The sequence below is a fragment of the Calliopsis andreniformis genome, chromosome 6 (genome assembly GCF_051401765.1).
Source record: "Calliopsis andreniformis isolate RMS-2024a chromosome 6, iyCalAndr_principal, whole genome shotgun sequence".
Lineage (NCBI taxonomy): Eukaryota > Metazoa > Arthropoda > Insecta > Hymenoptera > Andrenidae > Calliopsis > Calliopsis andreniformis.
Window position 1 is genome coordinate 11,197,256 of NC_135067.1, and position 25,540 is coordinate 11,222,795.

A 25,540-nucleotide genomic window follows, 5' to 3' on the forward strand; every position below is an offset into this window, starting at 1 on the left:
TTGAAATGTTTTAATAACATAATTCTTTTCATTTATGCAAATCTACTTTTAATAGGATTTTTAAAATATTTATTATACAGACAGAAGTTTTAAAATAGTATTCTTGTTTAATCGCATTGTCTAAAAAAGAATAAGTGTTCATTTTGAAGCATTTATTTTACATTTGGAAATTTTCACGATTTTAAATTTAATATTTAACTTGATTTAAAAGTCAAATTTAATACTTGAATTGGAATTTGTGTAAAAAATATTATTTAATATTTATACAAGTGAAAAATTTTGCATAAAAAGCAAACATTTTTGCATAAAAATTCTCTACAACAGAAAGAAAATTATTTGAATTTAAACTCCACAGAAGTGTACCACGTGAACATATCTTTAAATCTTATCCATTCTTAATTCTCTTTTAATAAATATATTTCGACGTGATAAATTTTTTATTCGGTCAATCAAAATATTAAAAGATATTAATTTTAAGATGAATTACTTGTTAATAATATTCGATATTAATTACCGTCGATTTTTCAAATAATAAAAGTATTCTTTTGACTAATCAAAGTTAACCTCATTGATCTCTAGGGGAATCCCTAGGCAGCTTTAAAATTTCAAAATGTCGGCGAAAGAGCAACTCAGCTTCGAGCTTCAAGGAATATTCGATGAATTTACAAGAGTTCGAGACGTAAGTAAATCATCGATCAGAGTAACAAACAATTTGAAGTGTTATAAACTATTTTCTTAATAATAAAATAAAACTTGACAGGCATACGTAGCTATGAAGGCTTATTGTGACGCTCAGGAAGAAACGTTAGCGCTGGAAAAAGAACGTTCGAAAAGAATGAAAGGAAACATAGAGAAGTTATCGACAACTTATTTACTTCTCGAGAAACGATACAAATCGACCTTAGAAGAATTAAAAACAGAAAAAGAGAACTTGTGTAAAACAGTAGAAGATTTGAAAGAACAGTGCGATCATTTGCGTTTAATTGGAATTGATCGTAATGGAAACGACGAACAGAGTAATTTATTATTATATTTTTAGTGGTAGTATTTTGAAGACAGTATTATAGTAATTATGTCACAGTATGCAAGTTACAAGACGAAATAGAGGTTCTCAAAGTCCAAATGCAGCTGCAAGAAGAAAAACATAATGAGGATGTTGCTATACTTAAACAGCGACACTCAGATGAAATAAAGAGGTACAAGGTGTTGCTGCAGAACTCAAAACAAGATGTTGCTACTGTAATATTATATTTCTATAATTAACAAATTTTTTAAAACACTACAATTTATAATTCCGTTTGCTGAAATGAGTTTCATTTAAAATACATAGAATCAGAGTAGGAAAAGGGGACCACCGAAAAATGTAGACAAAAATAAGAAGAATACATTTTTCTTCAGGTATTATTTTATAATAAAATAATAATTTCATAAGGTTGAAATTTAATCAGTTCACAATATTCTAGTATCTTTTTGCATCAAAATTTAATTAAATAATTCATTCTAATTCGAACTAATTATATTAAAAAATAACAATATTAAATTATAACAACCAATTTTACGAATTTCAAAGATGGCCTGAGTTGGACATTCAGAAAGTCAGCAATACTCTTCCTTTGTCTGACGAAGAGGAAATTGAAAATAATAAAAACAACGGGAACAAGAGAAGGAAATTATTTCAGGAAGACAGGGATGCTGTGTTTAACATTGTTTAAAGTATCCACATTTTATCAAGTCAGACAAAACGATGAAATTAATACATAATTGCTTAACAGATTTTAGATAGAAATTACTGTAGCTACAATATTGTATAATTTACATAAAATGAATTTACGTAAAATTAGCCTCTAATTTTGGTTCTATTCTGTAAAGTAGCTTATTAACATTTTCTTCAAATCTAGTTCTCTTAAATAAAATATAATACATAAATATCCGAAAATGCAATTAACTTTCTAAATGCATACACCAACAATAATTAGAGGAATTTTTACTTTTATGTTACTCATGCATCAAATAGAATGATGTAAAAGGAGGAAGTTATTTACTGATTTTGCGGTTCAATGAGTTCCAACTGTTTGTGTAATCGATTTTAAGGTGTCCATAGGTATTCAAGTCGAGATGCGGGGGCGGTACAACTTGTACCATATAGTTCTCCCTTTCTGGTTTCACTTCAATAGAATGATGATCTGCTCTGAAACGATGTCGTGGAATGTCTGCAGGAATAATTAATCAATATTAGAATGAATAGCATAACAGAAAAGACCTAAAGTCATATGTTTCGTAAACTCGTAACTTTCTAACATTCGTGGCTAATTTTATGGCACAGAAATATTTTCTAGAATTTACTGGCAATTAATTTTTATAGGAACTCCATAATGGTTTTTTGCAATTCAAGTTTCACATTTACCTAATTCTGAGGCATCCATGGATGATGGGTGAAGATCTAAATAATCAGACCTTAGCAGAAAAATTTGATGCTTATTATCAATTCCACATAAAATTATAAAAACAAGATAGAGTTTTTTTTAAAGAGTGAGTTACCTTTGAAGATCCCTTATCGTTGTAGATTTATATCTGTACCTAAATCTCCTGTGGTCTTCCATAAATTCGCCGTGTCTCACATCTGGAACAAAATATGAGCAGCTCATGGAACTATGTTAAACTGGAATGAATGAGAGTTTTACATTACACAAATAATTTTATATAAAAACGTAGAAACGTCTGATTCACAGTGTTCTAAAAAAGAGGAAGCTTTCAAAATAATTTAATATGTCACAATATCATTCGTGTAAAACGATGTCCACAATATTTAAAAATTCTTTTTTTTGCCTTTCTTGCATTAAAAATTCGGAATTTATATTACACACACTTCTCTATCAAAATTGCGGTTACTACATCTCAGCGCAGTATAAGAAGATGAAATCTTCCTGGGAAAGTAGTAATGGAACGTTTATGGTCAGCCGAAGTGCCTACTTTCTCATTATTCATTTCGTATGCTTGCAATGCTTCATAAATTCAGTTAGTGGCACTTTCGATATGAAATGTCAATAGATCACATGAAAGTATTCGTTTAAACAGTGGAAGGCAAATAACAATGTCACTATTTAGCGAATACTAATTATTAAAAATTCTATAATTTTTCTGGATAGCTATTCAGAACAAATTTTCATATTTTTACTTTCCTAAAGTTTTCCTCGAATAATAATTATTTCCATATGAAAACACCTAAACATTCTCAAGAATTATACAAGCTCTATTTTTGCAAAATAATACGCCAACGGCTTCGCCACGCAAAAAGCACTGGTTCCCATTAGAACACCAAGTTCAAGCAGCGTTGGGCATGATTAAAGTACTCGAATTAGTACGTGCACACTCATGTGCTGTTGGCGTATTAGTGTTTGACTTTGCCAATTATCAATGAGAGCCTCAGAGAGACTTCTAAAGTTTCTGGCAATCGCCCAGTATCTCTTCAACAGCTTTCCCTTTCAAGTAGTAATATTTGTCACTCCATCACGAGGTACCCAGACGTGAAATACTAGAAAATGAAAGCCTGAAACTCGTTTGGCTCGAACATATCTGGCAAAGGTCACTGAATATATTTTTCGCAGGTTCTTAATGAATGCTAAAAAATGGGCAAAATTGACACTGACAAGTGACGAAGCTTTTACTATCTCGATCGTTAAATTGTTTGACGAAGTTTGCTCAGCTAATTCCCTGATTAATACTAACAACGATGAAGTCTTCGCGTTTAATTGGCTTGACTCTAATCTCGACAAAGAGAACGCCCACTAACGCCTTCGGTCTTCAAACCTTGGAGGGTCGCGTTTATGATTTAAAATTTAGAACGAGGACGAGGAAATTGTTACGTTGACATGGAGGGACTCTGGGAGTTTCTAGCAGGTATTGGATTTTTGTTTGCGGATTGTGTAGATTTATAGAGGAAGAATTATGAAAAAATAGCTGTTTGAAAATTAATAGAAGTTGAAAATTAGAGTACTGTTAGCGTGATTAATTTAATTAAAATTGCAATTACAATGGCAATGCAACTTCATGCTAACTTTAAAGCTACATTTTTTAAAGTAGAAAGATATCTTCTTTTCGTTTAATAATAGGAAAATGAAGTAAGAAATAAATTATGCAGGTAACAAATTCTTGAGGATAGTTATAAGAACGATATAAAGATAACAAATTAAATCATTATTGTTGCTATCATCAAGTTTTAGCTACTTTTGTTACGTTTTAAATTTAAAGCATAAAATCTACTAATTTCTTTAACACGAAGAACCAAAAAATTTGAATGTTGAGTTAAAAGCCCTCTCTAAGAAAGTACAATCCTATTGAGATAATGATCAAGACGTATCTGAAACATTATGCCAAGTCCAGAGAGATTTCCGTAAAGGAAACAGCGATAAAGAAACGACAGGAATTCTCACGATATTTGCAATTGAAATCGTTCTGAATGGAATAGTCGTGAACATTGCAATAAATTAAATAGGCGCTGTTCTCGCAGTCATAAGTCGTCGCGCGGCCCGATGCCAAATAGGAGAAAGTAAAGGCGTTCGAAAGCCGCTGGAAATAATAATTACGCATCGAACGTCAAAACGCGCGATACATCGAGCGTGTCAGCGACATAAGCATAAAAACGACGGATGACTCGTCGCGGCGATAGAGGCTTTCTAGGACATGATAGAAATCGGTCGAGTTACTGCACGGCGAACGACAAACACTTGCAACATGTCCCGTTTGGACGACAATTTTCCGCGAAATTGACTCGTTCTTGTTCGTCACTGCGCAACTATTTCTCATTGTTTTTGTAGCCTCAATTTCGAGGAATAATTTTTTACTAGAGAAACGCTTGAGGGAGGAAGTACACGGAATTTAAAACCAAAAGGAGAGAAGATATTTTCTTTTATTGGATGTCTAATTTGTAGATATAGTAGGTGTACAATTAGAGTTCTTAAAATATTGGGTATTGAGTTTATCATATATTAGAATTTTTTGAATAGCAAGTTTCTTTTCTACATTATTTCTAATGGTTTAAACATAGATGCATAGAAATGTATAATGGTTTAAAATGATTCTCCGATACCATCACAGAAGAACCACAAATAGTAAATAATTATCGATTCCTCGCAATGGCAGTACCTCTTGACATTTTAAAAATTGTTGTATAAGTTTTCTGATGCTTCTTTCTCTAAAGTCTCAGAAACACAGTATCTTTTAATAATAAACTTATTACACGTAATTTTAGTAACAATAGAAATGAAATTACATAAAATCCGTACCATAAAAAATGAACAGCCTAAAAAACAGGAAGAAAAGGATTATACAATTTTGAAACATGGTATATTTCCCATCGAAAACTTCTCACAATGGTTAAACACCTTACTCAATCTTAATTAGTTTAGACCAATTACTATTCATACGCCTATAATTATAGCCACTCGATTTCATTTAATTTCCTCGAGAATTGCTAGTGAAATTTCAAACTCTTTCATAAACATGAACTCCACTAACTACCATTTTCAAATTACTTTACAGTGCAGAATTTCTAAATTTCTAATTTTAGGGTTAACAGCATACCATATTCCTCGAACGAGTACCAGACTAGCCCAAACCTAATCCAAGATAAATAACGAAACTATTTTACTGATTTCGTTAAAGAAGTTGATCGAAATGTCATCGGTTACAAGTTATTGAGTAATCGATTTTCTCAACTGGTCGCGACGAATCATCATCATTTACAGTTACAGCAATTCCAAACAACATTCTCGAACTGGTTCCGGAACGGAAGTGCATACCTTGACTAAATCCGCCCGATGTGACGGCACGTGGAGTCTGATCGAGCCGATGCAACGCGTGGAATTGCATAATGCTTTCGATTCGCAGCTCGTTCTCAGTCAAGTCAGGGGACACGGTGCGTAATCGTGTCGCTCCGCGCGAGAATATCAATTAATACCTAAGAGAAAACGCAACCGACCACGACGGCGCAGCTGTTAATCATGAAGAGCGAACAAACTGGTCGTACAACTCGGCCACGCTAAGTTTACGAACTGTCAGTGTTGCGTATCGAGGATATCAATCGTTTGACTTATCCTTGATTTTAACAAGATTACTTCATTTTTAATAGTGGATTTTTAGCTACTACGCGGAATTTTGACCTGGTTTTACAGATGAGTCGCTTATTACTTCATTGAGATAATTTACATAAGTTTAGTGTGATGGAATATGTTGTCAGATTCACATTTTTGATTTTAAAATTCTGAAATTTTTTAATCTTTAAGTTTTCAATTTAAAAATTTCTCAATTTAAATATTTTTCAATCTTTCAGTTCTTTAATTCTGCAATTTTTGAGTTTTTCGGTTCTTCAATTTTTCAAATTTTCAAATTTTCAATTTTCAAATTTCAAATTTTTAAATTTCAAATTTTTAAACTTTCAATTTAAAAAGTTAATATTTTTCAATCTTTCAGTTCTTCAATTTTTGCAGTTTTTGAGTTTTTCAGTTCTTCTATTTTTTAATTTTTGAAATTTTCAATTTTTCACTATAAAATTTGTCAGTTTAAATATTTTTCAATTTTTCAGTATTTGATAATTCGGTATAGCCTTTCCATTAAATCGTTTTACTTTTCAAATAATTCTAACTTCTTGTCACTTCCAAGACATATCTAACTTATATACGTATAATTTATACTTTATAAATTTATACCTTATAAATTTATACATATAATTTATACCTTTCTATTCCAATTTAGAATGATTCTCTGCACATCCAATTCGCTTATAGGTTCAGTAGTTCAACTACCGAGACTATTATACGACTATTGACTATTATACGAGGCATCAAATACTTAATCTCAAATAAAAATACCAATATCGTCTAATCGGTAGTATCGATATTTCTCTCATAAATTCAGAAATTAAGTCAAGTGAAATCATCAAGATATATTCTTTTTCCATCTGCTTTTCTACTTAATTGGTATTGAACAGAAAATAGAAAGTACAAATGAGATATTTTGATCGAGAGAAATTTAATAACCACTAAGATTTTCAAAGATAGGCAATAAGAAGCTTCTTCCTGCGAAATATCCTAGCGATGGATTTTCACCAGGAAAAGCTGGACGACACTCCACCCGGAAAATAAGACGACCTGAATATTGACTAGGTGAAAGCGTAATAGGAGAAAATTCGTATCACGGTCGTCTGATCGCGTATCGCAAATCATTGTAATCCTCTGGAATTTCTCAGTGATAATAGTTCCTTCCAACGTGATTCTTCGTTAATGAGAAAGATAATTACCATTAAGCCGCCATTCTTAGCTATTTTGTGTGTTAGCCTGCCGAAGGTTGTAATTGGTTGTGGAGACCTCGATTCGATGGGTACTAAGTACTGTCGGGGAAGAAGCGATTAATCTTACCAGAGAGAGGCGCGTAGACCGGAAACGGAGCGGCGTAATCCGGTACCTCGTCCTCGTAGATTGGCTGGTGATAGTAACAACTATTGTTCGCTGGCCTAGGTGGTCCACAATGCAATTCTTCCACGAAAGCGGGCGCGTCGTAGCCTGGTTCTCTCACCGAGGATGGATACCTGCAAAGTTCCATAGGTGTTCATTGGATCGTTATAACTTTGCGCAAAACAGGCTTAAGTTTGGACTTTTTAGAAGTTTTAACAAATTTGGGTTATCTTAACTTATTTCAAAGAAATCTCAATACAGTTGGAACTAATATTTTCATCTTCTGTTAATGTCAAGTAACTTTAACATTGTAGATTAGGTATGTTGGTATCACTGATTTCTGCTGGGGAATTCCCTCAACTCTATGCATTATTATACAGATATTTATATGTACAGTAGGACCTCAATTAATTGACTTAACAGGAAACTTAAAACTGAAGTATTCTCTTGATGACTAATTTTATTATTTTCGGTGAAGTTGTATTCATTCTTTGCAGTTGGATACTGCCACAATGGTAGTTTAATTTTTTGTATTTGAAATTTCTTCAGAAAAGTATAACAACCGCAAAGGGTTAAATTATAGTTCAAGTCTCAGTGAATGTTCTACTGTATTCTTATTGTTATCACACCGAATAGATGTGACTTTATATAAAAAAGAAAAAAACCAGGAGACGTAACTAATTAAGATTCTACTCTATTATACAATATTTTTGAAAATATTCAATTAAAAAATCCAATTCATTAATTGTCGTCTATAGATTTTCACTAATTTAAAAACAGTTTTGGAGCATTCAGTATATAGCAAGAATTGCATAGGTTCTACGAAAACTGAATTAAGCCATTATTTGCTTAATTAGTCTGCAAAGACGCTGCAGTACAGACTATCAGTGTTCCATATATCTATCTTGAATTACGAGTAAAAGAAATCAAGAACATGAAACATTAATCTTCTGCGAGTGACTAAAACGTTCTCAATTTCACTGCAACATCAAACAAGAAACAAATATAAAATCTTGTATCATTAATCGCGGAGAATTACAATCACAAATCTTAATCTCATTATTTTGAAAGTTTGAAAGTAACAAAAACATTTCACTGTCTAAGTATACATGTGCATCATAAAAAGTAAGTACTCTACAGCAATTGTAGTCGTTCTATTAATCCTATCTAGTAATATAACTTTAGAAATGAACACAGTGCAATGTCTACAATAAAATTCAAGATAGAAAGTTATTTTTTATATTCTACGACTCATGTTTTGTTTTTAAAAATTCATCCATCAGTAAAAAGGTGCTTCTTGATACCATTAAAAGATTTATTTCTATTCCACTGCTTTTTTGAGCTGCTCATGTTTCTCAACCAATTTATCTCATTATCAGCGCTATCTAGAGCAATAAAACAACAAATTCACTGCCCTGAGTGTTCTATATGTTCCAAGAACGAGGTATCCCACGCCTTTCAAAGCTATAATTCTACATTCAACTTCAAAGCAGCAGTTCTTGCTCTGTGTCTCAGTAATCTGCTCGATGATCTCCATTTAGTATCATTCGCGTTTGGCTACCCCGAAGCAATGCCAGGAGGCTACATGTACGTAGCATTCCATGCCTTTTTCAATTGCTGAAAATCGGCAAATTGACTGGTTTGCGACGTGAAACGACTCGAGGGATTTTGCCTTTCACTGGGTCGATTCGAATCATCGATTTACACGCCGTTACTGACGGTTCAATGCACCGTGCCGTTCTATCGTTGATGGATGCCTATTACGATTAAAGGAAGTGTCTCTTTCCGGCAATTAAATTGTCGTGTAATCGCGGTCTGTTGGAGCACTTAGTTGCGCAATTCACTATAAATGTGATTCATGGTCCATTGTTTTGTGGAGATCTTGAAAAATTTTTAAATTGGGGTATAGTAAAGTGATCCCCTATGCGGAAATTTGTAATAAAGAAAGATAGATATGTCATATTTTATGAGAGCAGGATATTAATTAATTCCGAGTGTAATTTCGATAATATTCTTATTATCAACTTTCTAAGTTGATCTACTGCAATCTTTAGAAGATCTTGTGTACAGTTAGCGCTGATTATTTTCAGACAAAAACCTGATTGAATTCTTTCATTATTCATGTTTATATTTTTATTAAATTCTTGAGGCTATAGAAAATTGAGAAATGTAAAATTTTGCTTAAATTTCTATTCAGCTTCAAAGATATCACTATTTATACATATAAGTGCTTCTTGTTTTTTATATTTTCAATGACTAAAATTACTTACTAGTATTTAATATCAGATTTTATATTTTGAAGAGAATCTAGAAAGGGAAATAGCATTTCGAAAACTATGTTTCCTTGAAGTAGTATCATTTAGCGAAGGTGTAGAGTTTAATAGACACCACCACACGGGTAGAACACTCAAGAACACTGCGCCCTACTTTGCACCCACTGATACGATCTTTCTCGAGCAGATTGCGAGGCATGAAAAATATACATATTGGGTTAAACAGAGTGTGAACGAAAAATTACTACGATGTTAAACAATGCGGGTTTGTTTATGCAATCTCATCGAGATCGATTATCAGCGCTTCATGGAAATTCGACCGTCTCGTTTTCCACCTATTGCTCGTGCATTTTAATCGAAACATTGAACGCGTTTCTTGAAATTTCTCTTATTCTTTTACCACTTAAAATTCTCGAATTTTTAATTTATTCAATCATTTCTTTTTCGATTCAGTAATTGACTCCTTTAATTTCTTACGTAATTATAGCTCAGCTGTTTAATTATTCATTGGAATTACTTCGCGTGATGGGTAGAAGATACTTTAATATTTCACGATGGAGGAAGCTGTTACTAAATTAATTAACGCTTGTAATTAGATGAGGCTGGTGCAAAGGAGTATGAGATTTCCTCTTCGTTTGGAGCTTACAGCATTTATTCAGAATCTTAACTGAAAAATATTTTTTTACTCTGGTATTTATAGTCTAATGAATTTTTAATTAATTGTCAAAAAGTAGGGTAAAAACACTACTCTCAAAGTTTTATTAAATATATATATTTCTGATAAACCATCATCTATTAATTATTCCAGATTAATTATTTAGCCTTAGATATTTAGATATTTTTACTTAAATATCTATAATAATCAGAAGAAAGTTTAAAAAGAAAATCGTGGTAAAGCAATTTAAAATTCCCTAGTCTTGCATCAGTGATACCATTATGGTGTGTCAAGTGAAGCATTAAAGTCACCCATGCAGGCATTTCTCTTTTACACTTTTTATTACATGTACGAAAATATTGTACATATTATGCATAAAAATACAAAAAATTAAAAATTCCGAAATTCATATCTGCAATAGCGTAAAAGAGATATCTTGGTAGAGATATTCGAGCCCACAATTGCGTATAAATACTATCATTTCTCAATCTCCTTTTCGATGCTGGTTACTGTCATAATACGAGCGAGCTGTATCACTCACCAGTACTCAGACTGAGCACGTGTTTCTTGTGACAGACGATACCCAGAACGTCGATGCTGCCTCGACGCCTGTTGTGTCAATCCAGCGACGCTATGACGTCGCAAGTACGCATAGTTCTCGAGGTCCCACGGATCGACGTAGTGGCGGCTGGCACTTCCGGAGCTGTAAGCATCTCCAGAGCTGCCACCGGAAGTCGAGCGCTGGGAACCAACTGAGTCCCAATATATCGAGGACTCTGCTGGCATTTTCATGGTGCACTGTCTTCCTGTTCGCTTTCTTAGCGTACTGTTTCAAGTTTTTGTGGCAGACTGAGAAGATTTTCTTGCGGAATTCTTCAAGGGATCACGATTATCCTTTCACCTCCTCTTTTTCGTATGAAAATACGAGTTTAATATTGTCTTCTATCGAGATTTAAATAGAAGATTGAGGACTCTTTTCGAAATTTTGGATACCTCTTGCAGATTCGAAATACTGATATTTCAGAAACTTCTGGTACAGTCTTCCTTCCTTTTTTATAGTATTAATAATAACGCGTGTTCACTTGGCAATCTATTTTGTCACGCGGAATTTATTTTACTTTCTAAGTACCTATCGTTATTTCTCCAATTTCTTTTACAAGCAACAAAATTATATTACTTTTCTTCTCCATGCGAAAGACACTTTACATTTTTTTACAAACAATTCGATATTTTTCATTTAGAAAATAAACATTTGGGAACAAACTTTTATACACTTTCATTCGTTTACAAAGAATTGGACGCTGAAAAGCTTCTGGTTTTACATCACTAACATCACGAAGGTGTGTTCACCGATTTTTTTAATAGAAAAGAAAATTAATTGAGACTTGTTCCCGTGTGCTCATTGAATTTTCGGAGCCTCCAGTCTTCATTCGTTCGCGGAGCATTCGCAACGAGAGCGAGCTTATCCGGTTTCCGGTCGATCGAGGCGCATCGTGCGCACCGCGAGGCCACGATTTCGCTTCTGGATAGGTTCGGGCAGCCTCGACAGTTAGTTCACTGTTTTTCTCTCCTACTACCGGACAGGTAGACGCCGATCTCCTCGAAGACAAGTGAAACCAAAGACTTTCACGCCTGCGCTACCGTCAGCCCCGCCTTCTGGAGCTGGTGCATCATGCTGTTGCACGCTGCACCTGCAATTGTTCGTTCGTCACCTCTAAACAACCCGCTTTAGGGCAACGCTACTGTTTCCTGAGGGTTCGCTTCCTTTATCTGCCCTGGAAGAATACAGTAATCTGAAATTACGTACAATTTTTAATGGCTAGAGTATGAAAAGGTTGAGTTACTTCTGTGTTCCTATTTCTTCTTTTAAATTAAATGCAATGCCTAATCTTCTAAGCAGGAGACATAATCTAAACGCACATGATCTTAACGAAAAGGAAGTTAATGTTGTAAGTCTGAAAATAATTATTGATCTGTACGTACGTATAAGATTTTTGACAACAAGTATCAGAAATTTGAGGGGGTGATTTTATGTGTCAAAATAAGACGAAAATGAAGAATAACGAAATTACGTTAGAGACTCTATTTCCGAGTTATTAATTACTGAAAAAACGCTCATGCGTCTGAAATATGTCTGACTTGTCTTATTCTACTGACTTATTCGTCTCACGCTGTGTGCTGTGTCTGACCTGGCCAGGGTGCGCTGGCAGTAGAATAAGTTCTCAAGCCAGACATATTTCGTACTCGCTGCAAGCGTGTACGTGTAACTTTAACAATTAATAACTTCGAAACGAAACCTCAAATGCAATTTCGTCGTTCTTCATTTTTGTCTTATTTTAGAATGTAGAATCACCAAACGAAGTTTTTGATACCTATTGTCGAACACCTTGTATAGTATTTTAGTTAAGCTGGACTAGATGCTTTTCCTGCAAACTTTATACTGTATTAATTTCTATGAAAAAATTTTCTTCTGCTTTAAATATCGTACTGAAAATGATGAGACTCTTTTTAAAACATTAATAATTTTTTTCTTCAATTTATTTAGTGAAATATTCTTGAAACGTTATTGAGACATTCTTCTAGTTCTAGTTCGTTATTTCTTTTAGCCAGTCCAACTACCATAACTGTCGCATGATTGTGCAATAAACTTTCATTGGCCTTTTGAAGAAACGATCGTCAACTCGATTCCGCGTAATTATATTGACCGTACACGAACTATGGCTCCCGTTCGCTTTACTGGTCCGAATAATACCTCGGGCGAATCAATTAAATCGCGAGGTTAAATCATTGGTGCAAGAAACGTCGCGTTAGACCCAGCGTAACAAGCAGACAATTCTCACCGGAGAAACCTGTCTTTTTAATTAGAAAATTATGAAACTATTGATTTCTCGAGGTCAGAAAATTTTTCCAACGAAGTTTGACTGAAAATGCGAGAAGCAATTTAATATTATTAAACACTTAAGCGCAGATTTTGGTGTAGGTAAGCAAGCCTTCTTCAATGACTAAGTTGTAATATAATTTTTAAATAAATCAAATTGAAAACATTGAAAACAATTAAGAAAACATAGTTGAATATCAAATCAATTAATTTGTAATTGAATAGTTTGATATTTACAGTTATAATTGTTTCATAAAGTTTCATTGCAGGAAATAAAAAAAAATCAAGTTAAGTAAATGCCTGTTCGTTTATTAAAAATAAATAATAGTAATTTTAAAATACAGACAGTAAAATCGACATGCTAGGTATATTTAAAACTTCAATCAACTACAAAGTAATATTAAAATCACAAGTTACTTAAACTGTAATTTAACAAAAATATATGTATATAATAATGGTCAAAAGAAAGTTTAACAATATCCTTACGAATCTCTGTGTAAAGATAGCTGAAAGGTAGATTTCATTCAGTATATTATTGGCATCATTGATCTTGGAAAGTCCTCCCCTTCTGTGCAAGGTAGTTCTTAAATTAAAATGCACTTTCTTTCAATCATCGCTGCATTCTTATATTGCTTAGTTATGAGTACAAAATTAGAATATCTAATTACGGGGCGAAATTCGAATAAAATTTACATATTTCTTACAATTCAATAATCACAAATAAATAACTTAGTCTGAGAAACGAATGTTCTTTTTATCGTCGTAATATTTGTTTCACCTTCGACATTGCAGAGGAGCATTTCGATAAACCTAATCGCGGTGGCGTTACCACGAGTCATAAAAATACCAATCTCGCGATTTTTCTTTCCGCCTGAACTCGTGAATATTCATGAGGTTCCGCGATCTGATCTATCGAAAACCGAAACTGTCTAGAAAGTCGGAATCGTCCTGCACTTTCCTCGATCTCGATGCACAATGCGTTTCAGGTGAACACACCCAGAGACCATCTCTGTCTCTATTTCTTTCTCGTCCAAGCGATGTAACCCTCTGCGGTCTGACTTAGTATTTCTATTTCACTGTGAAAGTCGATAGCCTGATCTGATCAGACGATTCACTGATCTCTGAATATCTTGTACAGTGTTACACATTTAACTAGTCTATCAGCTGAATTTATAGTCCTGGCTTTTACTTCTTTCTAATAAATCATTCGTTCCAGTTCTTGAAGCGACGCTAATGGTTGATCGATTGAAAATTAATGTAATTACATTCGAATGATTTAAGATTCAAATTTGGTCATTTATGAGGTAAAGTCTTCAGTCTTCAATTGAAGGTATTGGGTTTTCTGGAACAAGAGCATATTAAAGACATTCACAAGACATTAAGCCATTTTTAGAGGGGAAAGAATTATTTGTCTGAAGATCGATTTTTATTTTACCATCTGCTTCATTTAAAAGTCTAATCCAATCTTTTCAGTCTTCTTTAATTGCAGAGTTTATGGGTAAATCTTTGTATTAGAATAGAACGTCTACTTGCAAATAAAAAAGCAAGGAACTTGACTCTTAAAAATATATTATAGTTAGACTTAGCAAATTTTTTATAGAAATAGTACCTAAAAAGGTACTAAATGAGCCAACTTTGATTCGGTATTCAGAGGAACTGAATAAAAAATGAGCAAAAATGTAAAATAAAATAGCAAGATTGAGCAGTGTACTTCCTCTACCCTCGTATTAACTTCATTATTATATAGTTCAACAAGTTCATATCCTGTCGTTGAGTAAAAGACCATAATCTGACCACAGCGGATTAATATCGCCGGAAGATGCTCTTAAAAAATGAAAGAAATTCTGTGGTCTCATATTTTATGTATGTTTTATTTGTGAATATCGAACATTTTCTCAGTCCACGACGGAAGCCAAGAAGACACACGTGTTCCGTCGGACCGACAGGCATTATGGAACATAAGGGAAGAAGTTCAAAAATAATCTGACTTTCGAGGAATAAATTAGAGTGAAGTTAGAGAGCCGATCGTAGAATCGCTTTGTTCGCTTCGTTTTTCATGTTACACGGCATTGGCGCGAACTATCTCACTTGAACTTAACTTTTCTGTCTTCCTCGACACGAAAACACGTTTTGCAATTGCATCGTGTACTGTTTTTTTATGCATACCGCACGGATTAATTTTCAGGTTTATACAAGTAACAGTGAATCGATTAAGCAAGAGACCTGCATGGAATGGAAATGGGAAACGCTGTCAGTGTCCTATTTTTGTTGTTTTTTTTTTTTATTTTTTCTTCTGCTCAAAACATTATTTAAAAAATAGTATCTTTTACAATTCGCTAAAAAATAGGGTCATGGTATTTATTCGACAATCACAGTGTTTCCTGTTTTCATTTTAAGGATTGATCAATATTATACAGAAAGGAATCAACGAAATTATCATGAACTACAGTATTAGTTTAAAGCTTGTTAGCATCTATTAAGAGAAGAAACTAGTCCTTAGGAATTTTAACTGTAACCATAAGATCAAACACAAAAGAGGCTTCTTCACAAGAACAAAATAGTATTTGAACTCTATGCTGAACGAACTCCAACCATATTCACACCTTATATGTTTTTTTCTAATTTTAATAGATAAGCTTTACAAGTATAAAATTAAGATTGGACTCTACGATGGAGATTCTAGAATTAAACTAACAAACTTGTTACACAGAAGTGTCCAATTTTAATCTCATACTTCTGACATAGATTCTAATCCCTTTTTTCAGCTTTCTGTGCTCTTTCCTTTCTGCATAACACAGTTAAACCTCGACCTCGCGAGAAGGGTATTTTAACCGTGACTGTTTGGCGAAACAATCAGCGCAGATCACTCCCACACACTCCAATTACAGCTCATTTGAACGTTAGCCGTGCAATCGGCCAGAAAGCAATAAGGGACGAAAAAAGAAACGAGAACGCAAGCTTAGCTCAGTCACTAAATGTCTATGTACACTCCTGGTATTACACGAATACAATCTATACGTCATCCTATCCTATAAAAAGGATACAATAGAGAAAAGCTTAACAGAGACAGCCCTCTTTTTCTCTCCCGAGACCTCTGAACAGTACTGCTAGAGCCTTTAGTAACGCATATCACAGTTACAAATTCAATATCTTTTGCAAACGCAATTTTCTTCTTTGTGTGCAATTGAATCCTATTTTCACTGCCGTTTTATCAGATGTTACACATTTCTTTCGGTAGCTCGACTACATCGTTTTTACTTGAAGCCACGAACAGCTGAATGTCAAGATATTCTCAAGGCTGAAAGCCGTATCAGATTTGAACCTGTGTTTGCTCGATTGAGAAAGCTAAGAAATGGCTTCGAGTACCAACAATGCATCAAGCTGAACAAAAACACTTCCTTAATAAAGTCCTCCTGCGTCGACACTTTTGGATCTCTCCTAGCTCTTTGTCATTGGATCCTGAAGATCTCACGACTCTGAGCCTGAACAGATTGCTTCTACTTTCTCGTCGAGTTCCATTAGTAACACAGGTCTTTGACTACGTAAAAATTCTGTTAGTAAATCAACTGACCTCTACGAATACTTTCACGAATATATTGTCATTAATATGCATGAAGCACGTTGAATTCGTGGTAAGAGAAGAATCTCTACTTTCAAACTGTCGAAGGGTTAAGTGGAACCCAGTGACCCGATTCACTTCCGGTCACGCAGACATAATTATAAGGTGTAGTTATCGACGCAGTGTGCTTCAAGTTCCGGTCATTAGGGAAACAACTATGTGTAAGTGTATGAACAAATTGGTGAACGCCTGCTTTTTATTCATGTGGCGTCTTGAAAAACTTTTGATTAGAAACCTCAGTAAATAAGGTCCTGATGAGAATTGAGGAAGAGAATCTACAAAACAAAATATGACGATACGTGAAACGAATCTTGTGCGAATTTTAATTATACAATAATTTGTTGCATTCAATATTTTTAGATTCACTTTCGCAAATGTCATCAAAACTTTACGTTTACTAAAACAATTTCTACTTTATGCAAATGGAAGATAACACTTTTCAAAATGGAAATTCGTGTAATCACTACACACCACAATTAAACAGAAGAATCCATTAAATCCTTTAACTGCAAGAAATAATCGAAACAAGTTTATCGATCTAACTTTTTTATGATAATTTAAATCTTCTCAGACTAAACTTCCTGGTTTTTATTTTTTTTACATCGTACAGTTAAGGGATTAACGTTGAACCAATGTGAAGATAAAACGGCAAAAGTAAATCTTGATCTTTGTTCAATTAGAAGTAAGTATTGAGTACTAAAAAGAGTATATGATCCCTAAAAAAATAGTATGGACAATCTTTTCAAAATTTAGCTTCATTTGCACCTCTAATCTCCTGCGTTTGAAACTTTCCGTATCGATGTCGCAGTTACACGCTGGCCCAAAAGCAATTTTTATGTTCTACACATTTGAAATGGTTTGCTACGGAAGCTTGCGTAAGTGTTCACACATTTTTTGCTTCTGGAATGCAACATTTCCTTAAAGAAACTTTTATTCGCATGCTCCTCCAATTATTAAACTATTTTAATAAGCAAAAAAGAAAATAAATAAAAAACGAATTTTAAATTTAACGTATAAAAAAAAATGGAAAAACTCAATGTCTTTTTGAAACTCCATATTGCTTTCTTCTCATAATTAAACAAATTTAAATAAAAAAAATTATTTTTTCGAGAGACACCGTTCATAGCTGCAGCCCGTAGCTTCGTTAACGCGTGTATGGCTATTTATAAATACAGTTCTATACGTATATCGCTACAATTATTTTACAATATTTCCAATAACACTGTGACACTCGGCTTATATTTGTCTTCATCTGACCTGATCTAGTAACAAGGAAGCGGCTAAGTCTACGTTGTATTCAGTCTGCTTTAGAGCACCCTCGCACTGTTGTCTGTCTGCCAAGCCCAATCTGAAATATTAACATTCAATTCAATACTTTAATACCTCAATTTCTAATCACGAAACTTTTCAAATCCTAAGCAACACTAGTATCATACTATCCAAAAACGCCCATACAATCTAGTTACACAAAACAAAGTAAACATTAAATTTACCTCACTAGGGACTCTATCTTGGCCTGTCTATCTTTTAGGATTTGTTTTGCAGCCTGATTAGTGTCCCATCCGGTAGCCTGGAGTGCAATCAATATTTCCTGCTGCGAAGCGTCAGCTGCCTCCCTCTGCACCTTCATCACTTTATTTGCGCGAAATTCGTCGTTCAGAGACATAACTAACTGCTGAGAAGCAGCCGTCAAAGGGGGGCTCACTCCAGAGGGGTACGCCGACGTGGAAGGGGCTAATTGAGTATTAACAACTGTTTCGTTCATCTGGGGAGGCATACGTAGCGAAGAGGCTTGCGCCACCATGGTAGCCTCCTGAGACACGTTCGTGTGTACTGGCTGCAACAGATTGGGGCTGTTTCCGAGATTGGTTGCTAAATTGGACTTCATTACCGAGCACTGGTTCTGTACCAAGCCATTCTGGACAGATTTCATCGGGCTCCAAGCCGGAGGAGGAGGGTTATACACAGGGGGCTGCTTCAAGTGTGGACTGAAGTCACAAGGATGGCTCTGTGCCGAGATATTCCGTGCTTGACTGGCACGATACTGTGAACTGCCAGCAGTCCCTTCCGGATAATGACTATGACTTAGATTGCTTGAGTCGGAAACAGTTGATGTGCTAGCAGCGTAATAATTTCTAAGGATGTTCTGCTGGACGGTCTTGTTATACAAAGTGTTGAATTCGTTCTGTGACAATTGATCTAGATTTGGCACTGTTTGCTTCAGTTCTGCGTAGACTTGCTCCGAGAAGGACATACCAGCAGGTTTTGCGACAGTGTTGCTTGAATGTGCTTGATGAAGATCGTTCTGTATCTGAGTTATACCGTGGCTCGTCGTCGACAGAGGAGGATTTTGGAAGTTACTGGCTTGATTAACTAATAATGTGTTCTGTGCGTGACTGTAGTTCGTTTTAGAAACATTGCACTGATTGCTGAGGTTACTGGGGGCGATTTGAAGTAGATTCAAATTCGGCTGAGTATTGACCGGGGCGCGATTAACATTAGGTTCGCTAGGATACACGTTTTGCTGAGACGTCTGCGCCTGTTGGAACATCTGACCCACCATTTGTTCAGTGGTCGTTTCTGAAACTCGTTGTTCAGGTTGCACACGTGGCTGCTGTATGTTTGTAGTTTTTGACTGCCACGAGTTCTGCACTTTACTAGGCAAGTTGCTGGATCTATGATCGATTTGGGGAGATTTTGGCTTGGCGGATTGAGGCGGCGGTCTTAGCGTAGGAATTGTGTTCTCTTGTAACTTGTTCACAGAGGTATACGAGTCGGAAGACCCCGGATTTTCTTGGCTGGCATTCATGTTCTTGCTCGCTTCCTTTTCCCCTAAGTGCTTCTCTAATTCAGCCAGAAAAGCTGGATCTAATTTCTTAGGAGAAACGTTGCGATTAGTGATACTCAACTCGTTCATACTTTGCGCGAGATCGTGATTCGATTTCGGCTTTGGCGGACTCTCGTTCGGGGCAACAGGTGGCGGAGGTGGCGCTTCAGAGCTCTGCAAGTTTCGACTAGAAACATTCATGTATGTTTGTGTGTCGTTCTGCAGATCCTCCGGCCAGTTTGACCAGTTTGTTATAGGCGGACTAGGTTTGTCGATTTCACTATAATGATTTTGAGAATATGCGTTACTCTCCTCTGCCTCGACATTCACATTCAAATTAATACTATCGTTCCTACTTTCTTTACTTAAATTTATGGAGTAATGATTCACATCCGAGCCAGCCTCTGGCGTAAAGTAGTTTGTACTGTCTTGACTGCTACCAGCGTCTTGGTTTTGCATATTTCCGTATGTTTGAGTCTTGAAATATCGACTACTCACATCAGGAGGAACCTGACTGTAATACCTCGAGTGTGGGAGTTTCATGAACACTGAAGACGTATCGAAAGGATCCGAATATGCAGGATCAACGTTACCAGGAAAATTGGCGTACGTTCTAGGATCATCCTCCTGCCAATTCGTCTGTTGCTGGCGTTCTATGTCGTCGATAGGTTCGTCAAGGATATTGACCACTCGTCGACAGGCAGTGTCTGACTGTGCAACGTCTGTATTGACCATTTCCTCTGGGGACAGATCTATCAGACTAACCTCCTGACTGCTATTCGGAGCAGACGTATTCGTTGATTTTATGGGACTAGCTCGTATATCATTTTGAAATTTCGTGTAGTTAAATTGTTTTCGCGATCGTGGCGTACCGCAAAAAAATTTCTTCTTTAGATGACTGTCTGGCGCTGTTGCAACACCCACAACGTCAGGTGGCTCCATAGGATTTCGCAGGTAAACGTCGTCTATGTAAATAGGGCTACCCCAACTTTTTCCAAAGGGTGCACCATGGCCAGTGTGAATAAAGGAATTTTCCAGAGGTTTACTAATGTCTTCGGGTTGCTTACGCCTCATGGGGTCCACTAAGCAACGAGGAAATAATCCTATATGAAAAGTTCGCTGGTTCTGACCCTTCCACCAGAAGTTTTCAGGCCGTCCATCTAGAATTACTATCTGATCCCCTTGTTCGATGCTCATTTTGTCGGCTTCATCGAAATGATTTACGGCTTTCATTACAGTCGGTACCATTCCTGTAAGCGATGTTCGTAGATCTGCGAAAGTTGGCCTTTCTGAAGGTTCTCGAGCCCAACAACGCAACATAAGTTGATACATGACTGGTGGTGTTGCTTCTGGTTCGTGTAGCCGTTCTCCTTCTCTATCGATCTTTTTCAGGATTTCCGATCCGTTCAGACCGACCCACGGCTCTTCCCCAAATGTAAGCATTTCCCATAATGTTACCCCAAACATCCAGACATCAGACGCGTGACTAAATTGGCGTGCTTTCAGAGATTCTGGGGCGCACCAAGGGAACGGTACCTTCTTGTGCTCTGTCATAACGTAACAGTCTTCCTGTTGAGGCAGTGCTCTCATTAGACCAAAATCGCCGATCTTTACTTTATCCACCGTGCTTAGGAGAACATTTCTACAGGCTAAGTCACGATGTAGGAAACGTTTTGCCTCCAAGTACGCCATTCCTGTGGCAACTTGGAGAGCGTAGTTACAGAGAGTTAATACTGAAATACGACCACACTGCTTCCGTAAATAGTCTAACAGGGCTCCAAGAGGTGCTAGTTCGGTCACCATCATCATCGGTTGCGATAATACTACACCATATAATCTGTAACGAATAGTGAAACATTAAATATAAAATTTGTTCCAATTTCATACTTGATTTACTAATGTACGTACCTAATAAGATTATGGTGATCAAGTATGTGCATAGCTTGAACTTCGGACACAAAATCTTCTATAACACTAGGCTGTGTCAGAGCATCTGCTTTTAACACTTTTACAGCAACAGGCAATGTTCTACCAGAGGGAGACGTCCATTCTCCGCGTCTAACGACACCGAAACTACCATCACCCAATTTAGTGGATAGCGTAACATCTTTGTCTTGAATGAGGCAAGTTAGCACAGAAGAACCTTCAACTGGCTGCGAAGATCTCTTATTGCTTTTCGTGCTACTGCCAGGTCTAATTTTTGTAATCAGGCTCTTCTTCCATTGTGTGTTCCTCTTTTTTTTAACAGCATCTAATAATCGCCTGATGCCTGGCTTTCCTAAACCTATTTTTTCGAGATCTTCTGGTTGCACATAGTCAAAGTGATGCAATCGAGTGACCTGCAAGTCATCCCGTATTCTTGTGAAAAACTGAGAAAGTTGAACATCGTGCAACAGTTCTTGCAGCCACTCGGTACCCTCATCATCTGCCATGTTCATTTATTTTAGGAGCCTGCAAAAATTATAAATTGAACGTTATCTAGTGTAAAGTTCAAAGTATAACGATTAGATAAACTTAATATGACTAGTTTCATTATGCTTCAAAGATCCTCAAAGTTTCTATTTATATAATAAAGGAAATAAACAAACACAAGGTAAAGAGATACAATTTTTTATTTAAATAATACAGCATTGAATTATTTAATACAAAAAGTACTCATTTCTTGAACTTCAAAAAAATAAAAGAAACTTTACATATGCAACTAAAACAACCATACTAATATTGTTCAAATATTGCAAATTCCTTTCATCTAATTTTTAATTACTCTTAGTGAGCATGGAGCTACTTAATGTTCAATCACCGCACAAGCATATAGGATGTTACAAACGTGGTATTTATCATTCTACCCTGTCTCCCCCTGAACAGGAAATGAAATAATGCTCAACTGTGAAGAGAAGCACTGCCGGCACATGCCATACCATGCATTGCTTTGTGCGTGCAAAAAAAGCCAGGCAATAAATTGCACTAATACCACTCACACGCAGTGGATACTTCAACAACATACTTTGATGCAAGACCATGCACATTCTACAATCTCATCATTTCCTTAATCTCCAGAACAATTCAAAAAAAGTTCCAAAATACTATCATAAACAAACCCAAAAATGTTCCAAATAACAGATCTAGAACTCAAAACCAACAGCATCTCAATGCCAAGCATTCATAAGCACTGCACACAGCACAGTCAACATAGCCACAGAACTTCCACACACTGGCTGTCTCAGAGCAGAGCACCAAGTCTCGCCAAGCGGTCCTGGAAACAAAAGCAACGCGCATCGCGAGCATCGATGGCCAGAGGACCGTTCTGTCAAACGTCGAATAACAATCGAGCCGCGCATCGGCCGCAGGAGCGAAGACCGAGGCCGGTGCGAAAGTCGATCTGTCTGGGAAGTTACCTTTCAACGGAGGAAGCACTCTCGTGGAGCAGTTACGTTTCCATTCCGCCGTCGAGAGTCTGTTTACCGCGCGGGCGCGCGTCGTCGAGAAACTCTATCCGGAAGATCGACGCGACGAAATTCGAGCGGGATCGTCGCCACTCGAGCCTCCGCATATTCCTCTCTTTCTTTTTAATCCCTCCTCCCCCCTTGCCAGCGTCCGCCGTGGACGCGACGCACGGCAGCGCGAGGTGCGAAACGCGAAACGCGAAACTGCGCTACGGGGTGACGGTGAAGCGACGGGAGCTCAGAGTCTCAGAGCAGCGGCGAGAGCAGCGGCGAGAGCCGAGAGGCGGGCGAGTCGCGACAACCTTCGCGTCGGAGTTCCAGTTGCTCGGCGTTCGAGGGACTTTCACCGTACGAGCCTCTCACACAGCGCATTGTTATGCACCCGAGAACGCATCGGCCCGCCCGTTTAACCTAAAACAAGCGCGTCGCCTCGCTGCACTTCCGTCGTTCCTCGTCGAGCGGGGCGACCGTCGACCGAGTTCCCCGTCGCATTTTCGCAAAGATCTCGTCCTTTCCTCCCGCTGGACTTCACGCGGATCCTGAACGAAGGACGCGAACAAAAAACCCGACCGACCGACGGAGACACTGTTTTGCTACTGCCACGGACCATGCACGGGATGCAGCCGAGGAGTAACGTCGAGATGGCGCCACGGGCGCTTTGCAGAAATCGATCGAATTGCAGTGCGAATTGCAGTGCAGTTGGCCCCCGAGATTTCAGAGAGGCGGATGAAAGTGGGATTTTGGAATTGTCGTGATCTGTTTTTGGTTTGTTGAGGGGGATGATATGAGTATGGGGGGGATATGTTGGTTTTTCTTTTTTTGGTTTGTTTGAGGGGTTGAGTTTTGTGGATTTGGGAAAATGTCCCTAGAATGAGGGATTGTTTTTCTTGTGGTTTCCTTTGTGATTGGAGAGCGAAGAGCGCGGCAAGATTTAAATATGGATCGCTGAAGAGTGGGTATTTTGAGGGAAATATTTTGTGGAAGTTTGGATATAGTTGAGTGCAGTTTTCTTGTAGTAAGATATGTAGAAGGTAAATTTAGATCCTAATTTTTGGATGTTGCTGTGAGACAGTTGTTTGTAATGGTGAAACGGGGAGTATGATTTAGTATAGGCCCACACGACTGATAATTTCGTCGATATAATTAAAAGCAGATTATAAGTTGAATAGAGTTTTAGATATCGATTGTCATCTTATTTATTAGGTAGAAAAAGAAGAATTGTTCCGACGAAATTGTCGGTTCTGTGCTCCCAAGGAAAAAGTGATAATAAATGGAAGCTCGTTGATAGTGTTTATTGAAGATTTACGATGTAAATAGATACCTTTTAAAGGTAAATAGATACCTTTGAAGATTCAAAGAAACAAAGGAGCTGTTTTTGTAAATTTATGATTTTTCTGGAATCCTGGAAGAAAGTTCCTAGAATAAGGTAATATTCTCCCACTACTTTCAAAATTTAAAGAACGCGGGAAAATTTAAATTGAATACGTACTACATGTTACAGTTCTCCACATAAACCATTTATTAATATTTTGAATAATTTGTAATTATTTGTAAATAAATCACAAAAATATCATTCTATTAACAACGCAGATATTTCCAGCAGAATAATAGCATCATTTTTGCAGGAAAAGTAACCTAAAAAATACGATAAATAAAAAAGAAATTTCTCAAATAAGAATAGTGCATAATAAAAATTGAATATAAACATTTCATTGAATTTATTTCACCTTGTAGGTACATTTTTATATTAACATTCAAGGTGAAGTGAAAACAATTTTAATTATATCTCGAACTGCAGATCCGCTGCATGATATCCCTGAATGGCAACAACGATAATTACGAGATTGATAATTATCATTCTTATGTCACCCACATCGTTCAGAATTCCTCTCTCGCATTTTAATATCGTCGCTCGACCGCCTTTGTACCTGATAATGAATTCAACGCGCGTTCCACCAAGTGTTGTTGCGTCACTCCCTTCAATGATTCAAAAAAAAGAAGAAATAAGGAGTCACAAATTCGATCGAATACTGTCCAAGGATCGGATCGTTCTTGAACATCGCTGTACATGTGTTTCTCGAAGGAAATCTCATATATATTATACATACCTCTCTTCGATCCTCCACTAATAACTACGCATTACTTTCGCGTATGGTATTATACGAGCGCCTGGAGTAACACCTCGTTTAATTATTTATTGCACTTCTTTTAGCGTCTGTCTTACTTTGAGAGCTCGAAAATTTTAATGAAGTCGAATCTACGAGTTTCTTATCTCTTGTTCTAGATTTAGTTTCTAAAGTATAGAGGGTGATTCAAAAGAAACAGATTACTTTTCGATTTTTCGTTAAAATTATATCGTAAAAAGAATTCAGATTATTGTTAAAAATATTGATTCCT

At 36.3% G+C, this 25,540-nt stretch overlaps 3 protein-coding genes across 4 annotated transcripts; 1 reads left to right on the forward strand and 2 right to left on the reverse strand.

Moving 5' to 3' along the window:
• The first annotated feature begins 522 nt into the window (after positions 1-522).
• Positions 523-1,800, forward strand: LOC143180119 (uncharacterized). The gene is made up of 5 exons (XM_076379653.1): positions 523-679; positions 761-1,016; positions 1,082-1,239; positions 1,331-1,398; positions 1,571-1,800. The coding sequence occupies exons 1-5, from the start codon at positions 611-613 to the stop codon at positions 1,710-1,712; spliced, it is 693 nt and encodes a 230-aa protein (XP_076235768.1). The 5' UTR covers positions 523-610; the 3' UTR covers positions 1,713-1,800.
• Positions 1,159-11,923, reverse strand: LOC143180118 (uncharacterized). The gene is made up of 5 exons (XM_076379652.1): positions 10,918-11,923; positions 7,413-7,582; positions 2,539-2,620; positions 2,405-2,454; positions 1,159-2,210 (listed from the first exon to the last, which is right to left on the reverse strand). The coding sequence occupies exons 1-5, from the start codon at positions 11,166-11,168 to the stop codon at positions 2,035-2,037; spliced, it is 729 nt and encodes a 242-aa protein (XP_076235767.1). The 5' UTR covers positions 11,169-11,923; the 3' UTR covers positions 1,159-2,034.
• Positions 11,924-12,027: 104 nt separating this feature from the next.
• On the reverse strand, positions 12,028-23,753 carry Ack (activated Cdc42 kinase). 2 transcript variants are annotated; one of them, XM_076379651.1, is made up of 5 exons: positions 23,096-23,753; positions 21,609-22,151; positions 18,367-21,537; positions 18,131-18,221; positions 12,028-12,151 (listed from the first exon to the last, which is right to left on the reverse strand). In XM_076379651.1, exons 2-5 carry the CDS (start codon positions 22,136-22,138, stop codon positions 12,143-12,145), a joined length of 3,801 nt encoding a protein of 1,266 aa, XP_076235766.1. In that variant the 5' UTR covers positions 22,139-22,151; positions 23,096-23,753; the 3' UTR covers positions 12,028-12,142. The 2 variants fall into 2 exon arrangements, with proteins under 2 accessions (XP_076235766.1, XP_076235765.1); XM_076379650.1 differs by having other exon boundaries at positions 12,091-12,146.
• Positions 23,754-25,540: the final 1,787 nt, after the last annotated feature.

What these genes read in the sequence shown, in the direction of transcription:
- LOC143180119 (XM_076379653.1), top strand. Translation starts at nt 611, where the DNA reads ATGTCGGCGAAAGAGCAACTCAGCTTCGAGCTTCAAGGAATATTCGAT. An exon ending in AATTTACAAGAGTTCGAGAC is followed by an intron (nt 680 to 760) that starts GTAAGTAAATCA and finishes AAAACTTGACAG; the next exon opens with GCATACGTAGCTATGAAGGC. An exon ending in CAAAACAAGATGTTGCTACT is followed by an intron (nt 1,240 to 1,330) that starts GTAATATTATAT and finishes TAAAATACATAG; the next exon opens with AATCAGAGTAGGAAAAGGGG.
- LOC143180118 (XM_076379652.1), bottom strand. Translation starts at nt 11,168, where the DNA reads ATGAAAATGCCAGCAGAGTCCTCGATATATTGGGACTCAGTTGGTTCC. An exon ending in ACGATAAGGGATCTTCAAAG is followed by an intron (nt 2,455 to 2,538) that starts GTAACTCACTCT and finishes TTTTCTGCTAAG; the next exon opens with GTCTGATTATTTAGATCTTC. An exon ending in CATGGATGCCTCAGAATTAG is followed by an intron (nt 2,211 to 2,404) that starts GTAAATGTGAAA and finishes TTATTCCTGCAG; the next exon opens with ACATTCCACGACATCGTTTC.
- Ack (XM_076379650.1), bottom strand. Translation starts at nt 22,138, where the DNA reads ATGAACATGGCAGATGATGAGGGTACCGAGTGGCTGCAAGAACTGTTG. An exon ending in GATCACCATAATCTTATTAG is followed by an intron (nt 21,538 to 21,608) that starts GTACGTACATTA and finishes TATTCGTTACAG; the next exon opens with ATTATATGGTGTAGTATTAT. An exon ending in CTTCCTTGTTACTAGATCAG is followed by an intron (nt 12,147 to 18,130) that starts GTCAGATGAAGA and finishes CTTCCAGGGCAG; the next exon opens with ATAAAGGAAGCGAACCCTCA.